General features: G+C 47.7%; 3 protein-coding genes across 3 annotated transcripts; 1 reads left to right on the top strand and 2 right to left on the bottom strand.

Moving 5' to 3' along the window:
- Positions 1-2044: 2044 nt before the first annotated feature.
- EPUS_05635 (uncharacterized protein) lies at positions 2045-2519 on the bottom strand (the record flags this gene model as incomplete). Its single annotated transcript, XM_007807656.1, has 2 exons — positions 2045-2286; positions 2354-2519. 2 exons carry the CDS (start codon positions 2517-2519, stop codon positions 2045-2047), a joined length of 408 nt encoding a protein of 135 aa, XP_007805847.1.
- A 3103-nt stretch (positions 2520-5622) lies between these two features.
- EPUS_05634 (uncharacterized protein) lies at positions 5623-7094 on the top strand (the record flags this gene model as incomplete). The annotated part of the gene is made up of 3 exons (XM_007807655.1): positions 5623-6232; positions 6282-6820; positions 6873-7094. 3 exons carry the CDS (start codon positions 5623-5625, stop codon positions 7092-7094), a joined length of 1371 nt encoding a protein of 456 aa, XP_007805846.1.
- A 2204-nt stretch (positions 7095-9298) lies between these two features.
- Positions 9299-11434, bottom strand: EPUS_05633 (uncharacterized protein; the record flags this gene model as incomplete). Its single annotated transcript, XM_007807654.1, has 1 exon — positions 9299-11434. The coding sequence occupies one exon, from the start codon at positions 11432-11434 to the stop codon at positions 9299-9301; it is 2136 nt and encodes a 711-aa protein (XP_007805845.1).
- Positions 11435-12121: the final 687 nt, after the last annotated feature.

Below are 12121 nucleotides of genomic sequence, written 5' to 3'. Positions count from 1 at the left end.
GTGGGATCCTACGTGTATTGTTGAACGTCATCAACGACGTAAAGGTTGGATGTTTTGGGGTTGTTTCAATGGCGATAAAAAAGGTCCTGGTATCTTTTGGGAGAAAGAATGGGGTACTATCAAAGAAACAACATATCGAGAGCACATCGTACCTCTTATCAATAACTGGATACAAGTAAATAGCAGCAAAGGATTAATATTTATACAAGATGCTACACCTGCTCATGCTGCTAAGGGTACTATTTGAGATCTTTGTCAACGTGGCATATCTTGTGTCTAATAGCCTGCATATTCGCCTGATTTAAATCCAATTGAGATGGTATGGAATTAGATGAAAGATTGGATACAAGAGCGCTATGGAGATACTCTACACAAGTACGATGAGTTACGAGCAGCTGTTAATGCTGCATGGAATGCTGTGCCCCCTGAATATCTCAAGGAGTTGCTTGAGTCAATGCAGGAGAGATGTCAAGCAGTTTTGGATGCCAATGGAAAACAAACTCGATTTTAGAGACTAGTCCTAATTAAGCGATTTTGTGCACATCTATACTTAATTTTGCATAGTAGGTTTTGTACGGATACTAGCGTTTTCGACCAGGGGGGGTGCAAAAATTAGGCCTGTAGTCATAGTAGACCTTTAGCGCAACTATGTACAATAGCCAATTTTCCACTCTTCCCATACAAATTACTACTGTACGCCCGGTATTTATTGGAATCCTATAAGAATCAATTAAATGGTACGTTAAAATCTGCTTTTTCGAATGGTACTAATTTCCTAAATAGGCGACTAGATATCAGAAGCGGGTGTACCATCCCTTGGCCCTGATCACTGCATTTACAGGTATTCATGCTCTTGATCAAAGCATCAATAGCTTCTTGCCCAACGGCGTCCCAACCCTCATGAATAGCTGTAAACAGACGTTGATACTCAGCCTTGGATTTGCCTATTTTGATTAAGTTAGGGTAGTTGTTATTGATCTATTGCTTGAGTTGCGCCTAGAGATGCTCAATTAGGTTCAGATCCGGACTATAGGGGGGCCATTTAAGCAGAGATATACCCTCCTTCTCAAACTAGGCCTTGACCTTTTTTGCAGTATGGATTCAGGCGTTATCTTACATGAAAATCTGACCAGATTTATACATTTGAGGGATTTGCTCACGGAGAACAGTGAGATAAGAGTTGGTAATATATCCTGACTTCTCTGAATCAGGATCACGCTCTAAAAGAATGATATCTGAACGCCTATTTCTATAAATTGCACCCTATATTATGACGCTGATATCCTTACCTTTCTTAAATGGCTAAATCATATCCTTATCCCACTTTTGTTATGGCGTACGAAAGTTCCAAACTCGCTGGGCCCTAGAGCCTCTTTCAAGAGAATATTTATTACTAAATATAATCTTGCGCTAGTCATCTCACGTCTAATCTTTTTGTTCTAAACACTAAGCAAGGCGTTTAGCGACTACTTCAGGAGTTAGAAGAGATCTTTTTTTAGCAAGCTAATTAGTAATGCCCTTGTCTTTGAGTATTTGACAAAGGGTGCTTTTTAAAACAGGTACCCCAAGGGCAAGTCAAAGAGCTGTATAGGTAATTCTTGGATTGGCTCGAATAATGTATAGAACGTCTCGTTTTTGAACGCGATTTAATATAGGGGGTCTACCAGAACGCGGCAAGCTATTACCTTCGTTGCGGAGTGGATTTCGTACGAGGGTGTTGAAAATAGTGGATTTGTCGCAAGTAACTTTTTCGCCAATTTCTGCATTTGACAGCCCCACAGCCTTGTAAGCTGAAATCTGACCGCGTTGAAATGGAGATAGCTCCTTGCCATAGCTCCTGTTGATTTCTAGAGGCGCCAAAGCCCTGCGTTGATTCATGGTGGTTGGTTGAAAAGGGTAGTAAAAAACGCGTGTTGGAAAGAAAGTGCGCGTCGATCCAATACTTTTGACGTGGTACTGTATGACAAGCTCTATGCCCTTAGCCCCATTCTGGTTTGTTGTCTTCTTTTTGTCGACTAAAAGAAGACACCTGAATTTATCCTCTTCACTCTTGCTTCGGAGGCAGGGTCCTCGGAGCCCGACAAACCACATGCGCCTTCTCCATAACATGGCTTTCATCTGGGCCCCCTGTCTGCGGCTTTTTCATAAGCACTCCAAAAACGGTCAACCAGACCTCGGATAGTCCGAGCTTCTCTTTGGGACCTATCATATCCTGAGGCACGAATTCAGCATTATCAGTTGCGTTGACCTTGGTATCCTCGGGAATAGACTGAAATTGATAAGTGTCTGTGCTTTGCCGGAAGGTGAGTGTAAGGCTTTTGTGGCGGAGTAAGAGCGAGAGCCAGTTGGTTACTCCCAGCTGCCATAAAGGCACCAGCACCGACAAAACTCACAGCGACAGCGGACGCTACGGGCGCGGCGAAGGCAGCGAAAATGGTTGTTAGAGTTGCTGCAATCCAAAATGCTACATCATCGCCGTGGTATGCTGGGTCTTTCCAGGGGAAGAATAGCGTTGCCATTTCGTCAATGACGCCTAGATATCCTAGTTGGCCTCTTGTTATCCCGTCCTTTATTGAAGATAGAGTTAGTAAACGCTGAGTTATAAGCTAAGCTGGATTGTATAATGTCGAGAGGGCACTAACATAGGCAGAGTTGAACAGCGTGTTCGGGTGTATGACAGATGACAGGGAAAGATAGGCCGACGCAGGATCCCTACTAGACTCGAAATCTGTGTGAATTAGGAGATTGTTAGGAATTCATCGCTGATAGCTGTGCTTGTAGAATCGATACCAGAAGGAGAGACTACATAACGAACCTGAATACCCTTAGGCAGCACAGGTTGAGTAGAGATAAATTCCACATTTGAAATCGTTCACATGCGCTCCATATTGGCGACCAAGGGCATTATCGAAAGGCTGAGGCCCATCGGACGTAACGTTGTCCCACCACCGCTGAAGCTGCGCGTCAGTATCTGCCTCTACCCAGGCAGCGACCGTTGGTTGCCAACGAGGGTCAGTCCCGCAGTCAGCTCGTTGCCGTTGCTCCAGGGTAGGCAGCCACGCTTTGATGCTTGTTGTCCATAAAAGAAAGAACAAATAGAAACAAGAAGGGATTGTGATCTTCATCTTTTCAAGTTTGCTGTATGCGTAGTATTGCAACTTGGAGAAGACGGTCTTCTCAAGATCTGATACCTGAAGTGGTCTGCACTGGTAGACCGCACCCTAATTAACGTAGGGAAACCATCAAAGCGATAGGTTTTGCCTATTTCAAAATAGTAAAAGCTGATAGAACCATCTCTGCCTTGAGTGAGGCAGATACTAATGCGCAACTTCAGCGGTGATAGCACAGTGTTGTGTTCGATATTTTGCTCAGGTGGCTCTTTTGCTTTATTGGTCCACTTACGTTAAAGCAACGCCTGCGCTAAGCCTGCAAGCCCAAGTGAAAGGACCCGGCAGCCTCGTAGGTAACTTAGTACTTTGCTTTCTCCATCATTTGATTCATCAACTCATGGACAGTGCCGTCGACCATTGACAAAAACGTGAATCGCACGCTTTCAACCCCTACGGCCCAGATTTGCCCTACAGCCCGCCTTTTTGACGTGGCGCCCCGAACTCTGTCCCGCAGCCTGATCGAGGCATCACGCCGCAGAAATGCCATTCCAGCCAATAAAAGCTGTCTTCAAACCAGGGGACAGTTTCCCAATTGGGTTTTGAAACAAGAACGCTTATGGATCGCTCCTACGGAGTACGCATCAACGGATACGCAAATTCGCAGCCAAGATACGTGATTGTCCATGCGGGGACCCTCATAATAGGCCAAAAAAGGTTCACACAATTCATGAGACGAAATACAGCTAGTTATTCGTATTAAGATTAAAAGGAACATCACTTTATTAACGGGTTTCAATGTCAAACGCCAGTAAGGATTTACAACTTTTCTACTATTTTCTCTTTAAACATCATCATTTGTACACCAAAACAGCTTGTATTGATATATTCCTATGTTACTTCAACTTTTGGTGTTCCTCTTGCCAAGGCTGCAGCAGAATCATGACGCTAAATCGCGGGAACGTTATTCTCAACAAGGAAGTGGTCGCATTCAGTGACAAAAGGGATAGATTTTCTTAAAAAGGGTCTCTAGTTGTCGTCGATATTTTTCTTATTTAATTGCTCCTTGGTTTTCTTTCTTGCTTTTCTCCTTAACCTTTTTGTCAGAGGGCAATCTGGAAACAGACGGACAGTAGAGAGTCTTCCGTTCATCAAGAGATACTATCTAACAAGTATATAGTGAGATAGTGATCCAACTTCACAAAAGAGTTACGCCCAAGTAACCAAAGTTACTTGAATGCAGTTGGAATAGTATATTAATCCTTATCCAGATGCCCTAGAGAGAGTCGGACCACGACTCCATCTAGGCCCCAGGAGGCCTCCATGTCAACTCCGTGACATATAGAACGCATGCAAATAACATGCGAGTAACAGGTCAAGCGAGTAGACGATGGCAGCCGTTTGGTAGATACAAGAGTAGAACGCTGGCCAGCTGAAGAATCTCTGTCGGCCAGTCTTTATCTACACGTCAAGAGTCTCTCCTAACATTTTTGGTCCGCCTTACTTTGCGTTGACGGTAATGTTACAGACATTTTTAACTTCCCTTTATTAGTTAGCTACTATCGACGAGCTTGATGGCTAATACGGCCGTGGGTTGAGCATACGAGTGGCAGGCGCAGGTGCACTACTAGCCTGTGGCTAGCGCCGGGGAAATTGGCTGTACATGTACAGCCAACTTCCCAAAGCGGCCTAGCGCCATGTTGATGGGCTTGTCGATCTAGATCGACAAGGACTAGCTCCACGCTTATTGCCCCTGATCAATAAGCTCACCCTTGTACTTAAAAAGGGCAGCACTGCCAGATCTAGATAGATTTAGACAGGCAAGGACAGGACCACAACAGGTGAACAGTATCCTCCTGCAAGGCGGTACTTCAACAGATATTCTCACAGAATGCAGCAGCAGCCACAGCAGGTAGCGTTGCAACGGCGTGGTCTGTGTCTTCATGTCCATGGGGAATCTGCCTATCCTCGGTCGCCATGCGCTACTACTTACCAAGAGAATGGGTAGCTATAGATTTGCGCTAAGTGCCATTACTTACCAGGAGAAGAGGAAGCTAAAGATTTGCACTAAGTGCCGTTAGTAGAAATGACAGTCATTCCGTCAAATGACCACCATACTAATACGATAAAAGAAGCATATTTTGACCATACTATAACCATATTTTTAGTAAAATACGTTGTAGATAGTAAGATTTTATTAGATCATAAACGACTAAGCTGTATATCCTTGTACTCTCTAAGTAATATCACGGTTAGGCTTAATCTAAGCGCACTTTGATGGCTCCCCTAGCATTATTTTAAGAGGGCCTCTTCCTGCTAAGTAGTACGCGGTGCCCAGAGCGGTCTTGGCGTCACGTGACCGCTCACAAAACAACTCTTGGCGCAATCCCTGATACTCGCTGGTTTCCGATTCGAATTGCAGCATGAAGCAAACAACTTCAACAGGCTTGACAGACATCTTCGGAGTCTCGTCAACTCTTTCTGCCTCGAAGATGCTATTGCCAATCGCGTGAAGATGGTCAGCCAGCAGCATCCACAAACCTCGGTGGAGCGACTCCTCGCGCAGCTCGATAAGGCAATGACGCATTACCAGTTGACCAATAGCTTTTCTTGTGGCGGGTCCCTCGAGGTCCGACTTGGAACTCACTATAGTGACTTTACAATTACAAAGAAGCCAGTCATGTGTTTCCGGCCTATTGTTTTTTGGTGCAAAGGCAGCGTGTCCAAGCATACAACTATCGACTGCTCCTGGACTACTAGCAGAAATTGGGAAAATAGTTTGGATGAGCTGGTCCAAGATTGCAGTCCTGCCACCTTTGGATGCGATGGCGAAAACATCTTCGACGAGAAGATTCGCAAAGCCGGCGTTTTAGATGCAGCCTCCTTTTCGACAAATTTCAACCCTTACGACTTCGGTATTGTGGATGCCGTTGCCCAAGAGCTTCTCCCTGGCCTTGCGAGAGCCGGGAAGCAGCCGGCTGTGGAGCGATGGGGCGTGGTTGCAGAGCTCTACAAACTGAATGTGTATTCGGCGCCTTCGGGCATGTTCAAGCCACACGTCGACACGCCTCGCGGACGGACTCATTTTGGGTCGCTCGTAGTTGCATTACCGACTGACTTTCAAGGTAGCATTTTTGGCGATGAAGGGTTCGAAAGTCGCTGATTTGTTGCCAGGCGGCCAGTTGCGGGTTGCTTATAAAGGTAAGGAGCGAGCCTATCTCGACGACGGGTCGTTTTGTCGGAGCGATATCAACTGGGTTGCGTTCTACAGCGATTGCGAACATGAAGTTCTACCCGTCACCGCTGGACACCGCATCACGCTAACCTACCAACTCTACGTCTCCGAATGCATTGGAGGCCTTGTACAGCCCCAACTGCAAATGCCAGATTCGAAATTTTACCCTATGTATCGCTGCATCAAAGACATGCTCGCCTCACCCACGTTTATGAAAAATGGTGGAATCCTCGGCTTTCATTGCGTGTACCAGTATCCCGAAAAGTTCGAGGGCACATATTTCTACGAACGCTACCCACGGACCTTAAAGGGCATCGACGCTGTTATCTTCGCCATCTTCCGAGCGCTTGAACTCACTGTTCATATAAAGCCCTACGAAGCTGGAAGTATCATTGGTGGGAAGATCGCAGATGCGAGGGTGCGACTTGAAAGCCTCTTCACTGAAGAAGCCACCTGTGGAAGGCTAGTAGCTAATGAGGTACGCACCACCCCAAATTTTGGATTATCGCATCAAGGTGACTAAGGAACAGTTTGAACGATTTGATTGTGGCCACTATGTTGGCGACGAAATTTTTGAGCATGTCAAGTGGTTTAATGAAAAGCCCGCTCTACATCCGGCTGGGGAAGGATGTCTCGATGTTGCAAAGCCAACTAGGTGGATCGGCAATGAAACCGAGGTTGATTGGGATTATTTGTTCCGCGCATTGTTGGTGGTGGTACCTGCATCATCAGACCGAACTCTGAAGACTTAGACATTGGCGCCGCCTGATGGTGGTTATTGATTTGGATTCATCAGCAACTGCAGTAGTGGACTCTTGGTCCTAAATCTGGGACCCTCCTTCAGTAAATGTTCAGACAGTCATAAAGCCTCCAAACAAAAGCCCCAGTTCACCATCGGCTGTCCGGAATCATGGATCACTCGCAATCACTCGATGATCGAAGCTCTGGGATATTCGCGGCCATCGATGTCCGAATACATAGATCACTGGCAACCATCGAATACCCGCGATCGTCAGATACTCGCAATCATCAGGTACTCGCAATCATCAGATACTTGCAATCATCAGGTACTTACGATCATCAGATACTCACGATCATCAGATATTCGTGATCATCAGATACTCGCGAGCATCGGATGTCTAAATACATATATTAACCTCCCCCTTTGCGCAATGGGACACCTGCTATGTTAGGACGCATGGGACTTGTGAACATCACATATCTGGCTCCCATATTTTATAGATCTGTCGTTCATGCTGCTCAGTTTTTCGGTCTCTATTCAACACGTTTCTTGCTTCAACCATAAAATTACGCATGTCTTGACTCTTTCTCTGATCAGTTCTTTCATCGTACAAAGAGACACGGGCCGTTATCCCCTGCTAAAACGTCAACTTCGGAAGCTTTTCAAATTTCGGAGGTATGAAACAAAAGTCCCACTATGAGTCACTCTCGCATCAGACTTCATCAATACTCAGGCCTCAGTAGCTGGCATTCTGGGAGTTTAGCCGTGCTGCGATGGTTTCACCAAGACTTTTATCTCACACGTAGGTGAAAAATTGTTAGATTGTGTCATGCGCCTGCCCTGCGCCTGCTGTTCGGGTAGCATGAGCCAGGGATAGGAGGAATTGACGTACAAAAGGCGCCAAATAGACATAGATTGAATCAACACACTTCCAACACAAAATTCAGCGTCTTTTCTGCGCCTTTTCTGCGTCTTTTTCTCGCCTCTTTCTGTTAGGCCGTGGCCGTCTAACAGATTGAGTATTAAGAGAATGCTTGTCTATTCTCAAGAGCGGAATGGCACTCAGCTATACATATATAACAGCTATCTAGGCAGCAAGATAAAGAATGTGACTCATTCGCGGTTGTTTGGAATAAATGACATGGGCCAATAGGAATCGAAAGGTAGCAACATCGCACAACCACAATAGGCAATTTGGTCGAGTTCTGGTGGCTCAGGCCACCCGGCAAGAAGTGATTCAGGATGAGCATCACTGAACAACGAATTCCTTTCGTCTATATAAACAATGACCCTTCTGTCTCCTAGATAGTACTTAACATCTTTATTATATCTGTATAAGGGCGAGAAGGTTGTGCATGACCAACTGCGGGCTGCGGGGCATCCAAGAAATTTTTGATTTTCAAAAATTTGAATTGGCCGTAAGCCCTTAACTGTCCGCCGTACCGGAGATAGCCGAACGGAAAAAACAGCACCCCAAAAAGGGCCTTCGGGCCAACAAAGCAATTATTCTCCATCCATATTTTGCCCTTCCCCACTGCAGTGCCATCAACAAACACGTGATTACAGGACCGATGGGTGACGTACCCACGGCGTTGATGCGCTGAAGCTTTTCTTTAAGAGGTAGGGCCGTGCCTAGGTTTTACCACAGGATCGTGAAAGCCGAAAGCGGTGAGCGCAACGCACCCAACACTGCTAGGGGACGTTGACGCCGATACATGCTCGCCAATTGAAGGCGTCCAATCAAAGCACCTCCAATCATCGGAACAGACACCAGTCCGATCTCGAGTGCTTTTGGGTAGTCTGACCATGAAAAGCACCAGAAGCCGTCTCTAGTGTAGACAAAGTCCAGTAGTGAGACAAGCATCAGACCCGTTGGTGCTTTGATGCTGATTCGGCTTCGATGGTGTGTACTTACTACGTAGGTAGGAGGAAAGGTGAGGGAGGTAACAGAGGTTTGGCATTGTTGATCGGCAACTGGATCAGCAATCAACGTTGGTTTCCTGCTGTCGTAGCTCGTTGTAGCAACTCATCAGCCGACACGTATTTACTCTTTCACTCTACGATGTACGATAGAAAGGCAGAGAAAGGCCGGACGTGACAGCATGTATTAGGACATTAGAAGGTCGTATGGTGTATCTACCCCAAGGATACAAAAGGACCAAAGAAAGTGACCAGTCGAAAGATCAAGAAGACACCCGAAGCACCCCCGGCCCCCTACGCAATCTTGACCCATCCCAATAGTGAAGCTTGATCGAGCATAGGCGTCTCCATTCTGAGGACTGTCTCCTTGTGCATCGTGCCCGTCGACCTCTCATAGTGGCATAGCACGACACGCAACATGCCTCCTTCCTGCCCACAAATCAAAGCAGCTGATGGAGGCCGCTCGGCCGCAAAGACACTGACTGTCATCGAGCCGGTATCAAGCAGAGTGAAGAAGCGCTGGCCGGGCGCCAGTGTCGGCGGCGCACAGGAGCCCGGTCTTTCAATCCACCCAGGGCCTTCACCCACCCGTTCACGAGCCTGTTTGCAAGAGAGGAGCGTGCTTGATGGCGCGTACGAGATGCGCCCAATGGCATTTCCGAATGCCAGATGTTCGATCTTAGCGATGGGAAGAACGCCTTCGATTCCAATGAGCCACGGCGACTGACCCCAGATCTTACCGCCGTAGAGAAGCTGGACTGACCAAGGCGCAGCAATCAGGAGAACCAGGCCGATGACTAGGAGGATGGCACCTGTCGCTACTGTAGAAGGCATGCCTACCATGATACAACCGATGATGAACCACAGCGGTCCAGAACGGAGTCCTATCTCAGCAAACATTCTTTTCCATGCCTTACGTCGCAGATAGGTGATCTGCGGAATATCCTTCCAGCGGATAGAGATACCCCGGCACCCATCGAGGATGACGCCTTCATCACCGCAGACACCAGCCACCTGGCATAGAGGTTGGATGTCCCAGAGCTTGGCGCCAAGCTGATCGTTGACAACAAACTTCTTGTTGAGCTTGGGGCTTGCGCCGACGTCCGGCAGCATGCACATCATCCGCTCGACAATTTGATCCGAGTCGTTGGCGAGAGAGAGACGCGCCAGAGCCTGGAAGAGCGTGTCGTTTGGGTTCGTGCGTGGTCTTTGTTTCAGCAGAGACATTAAAGCATATGCAAGATCGCCCTGCGTATGTAGATTCTGCGTCTCGCGACTACCGAGGGCTTCCAAGCCCAACGAGATAAGTTCCAGTCGAGAGAGGGTCAGCAGGCCGCTGAAGTGCTCTGCCAAGAGACGAGATACTTGTCCGTCTTTCCAAACATCCGAAGCGAGTGCAATCTTGGAAATCTCCATTGTGGAATCCGCTGAGCAGAATTTGATGTTTAGACTTGACGACAGCAGAGCTTCCGGCAAAGTCCACAGGCGGTTGCCCCAATTCGCCATGCTCGCCTCGCTAAAGTCGGGCACCATGACACAGACCCCAACGGCGCCTCTAATGCAGTCACATATTCGATAAACATCTTCCGAAAACAACGGGCCGGGTGTTTGTTCCATGCACCGGTGGTCTAGCCAGTATGCCGTCAAACCAGCCTCTTCCGTCATCTTCTCGGCGAGCCGTTCAAGTCTTTGACAAGCGCTAGGATCTTTGGGACTAAACTGGGTCGCGGTGTAGCTCACGAATAGATATGGTTCCGCTGAGTTGGTCACGAGCTCCCACGAGGCCCCACGGCGGACAATGAGGCGCCGAGGACGGAGAAGGCGCGACATATCTCCGTTGACAACATAAAGGTTATTTTTCCAGTCAACGGTATCAGCAGCAAGCGGGCTTGCATCCAGGGTGTTTCGAGCATATCTCGGATAGTCCCAACAGCGAATTAGGAGGCTGTAATACGTGGACCGAACCGCACTTTCATTGCCCATGGGAATCAAAAGGATAAATATGTGTGCTGGAAGAACAAGGAGCACCTTGCCTGCAATCAAAAGAATATCTGTGATATCCATGGTGCTCCCTGAAGTCTTGATGATCCAGGAGGATAGGCGAAGAAGCCAAGGCGCATTCCCCTGAACTTCTACCCGGCGCCAATCACCGCCTCCCTGGTGCACGTCCACAGATTGTACTCGCATGCGAATTGGTCTGCCGTATGTCGGGCTTAGATAGCGCAGAACATCTTTTGGCCGTGTGGTTACTCGGGACAAGATGTCGCGATGGACGAAGTGTTCGGATGTGGTGGCTTGCTCGGCAACGCGATCGGGATTGCGATACTGGCCCCATTTCGCCCAGCTCCAATGTTTCTGGCCATCAAAGTGCTTGGAGACGTCAACCTGGGATGTGGCATCGATGACGTTAACCTCTGCCTCTGTCTTCATTTTGAAGAGTTTTAGTGCTGGAAACGACGAAAAGCATAGAGTGGATGGGAAAACCCGGTGAGAAAAGAACGCGGAGGGAAAGGGCAAAGAAAAAGGGAAGGAAACAGGGAGTTATAAAGAATGGTTGGTAGTAGATTGCAAGGCTGTGATTTTGCAGTTAACAGCCTTGCGAAGAAAACCCCCTAGGCAACCTGCCGTTTCCATAATAGCCACCATATACATCTTGCAGCCTAGCGTACGAGCTGCGAGTGCTGGCAGCGATTGTCATCGTATGCAGCGGTTGGCTCCTGGTAAAGAGCCCCTTTTCCAATGCAGGATGCAGGATGGATGTCTAGGCGAACGCCACGGTAGGTCAGGTCGGATGTGAAACAGGCACCGCAAGGCTGTCAGTGGTCGGGAGGTCAAATGGTACTCGTATGATCGGACCACATTGGGGGCTGAGCCTCTTCGTGCAATGAGTATAGTATTGCAGAAGGGTGGGTGTAGTCAGGGTGCATGCTCTGGTGGCTCCGAAAAGCTGCACAGAGAATCGAGTATGCCTTGTGTAATTGGATGGTTGACCCTGTCTTTTTAAGATTAGCTACTAAGTACTGCCGCGGACTTAGCGCCATAATTGTGCTGCAGCCTTGGCAGGAGGAACATACGGCGGGACTATTCTTGGGTTAGCCTCACATCCAAAATTTTGAA

This window comes from Endocarpon pusillum (assembly GCF_000464535.1).
Source record: "Endocarpon pusillum Z07020 unplaced genomic scaffold scaffold7183, whole genome shotgun sequence".
Classification (NCBI taxonomy): domain Eukaryota; kingdom Fungi; phylum Ascomycota; class Eurotiomycetes; order Verrucariales; family Verrucariaceae; genus Endocarpon; species Endocarpon pusillum.
Note: the sequence above shows the minus strand (reverse complement) of the source record. Positions and strands in the feature narration are given on the sequence as shown.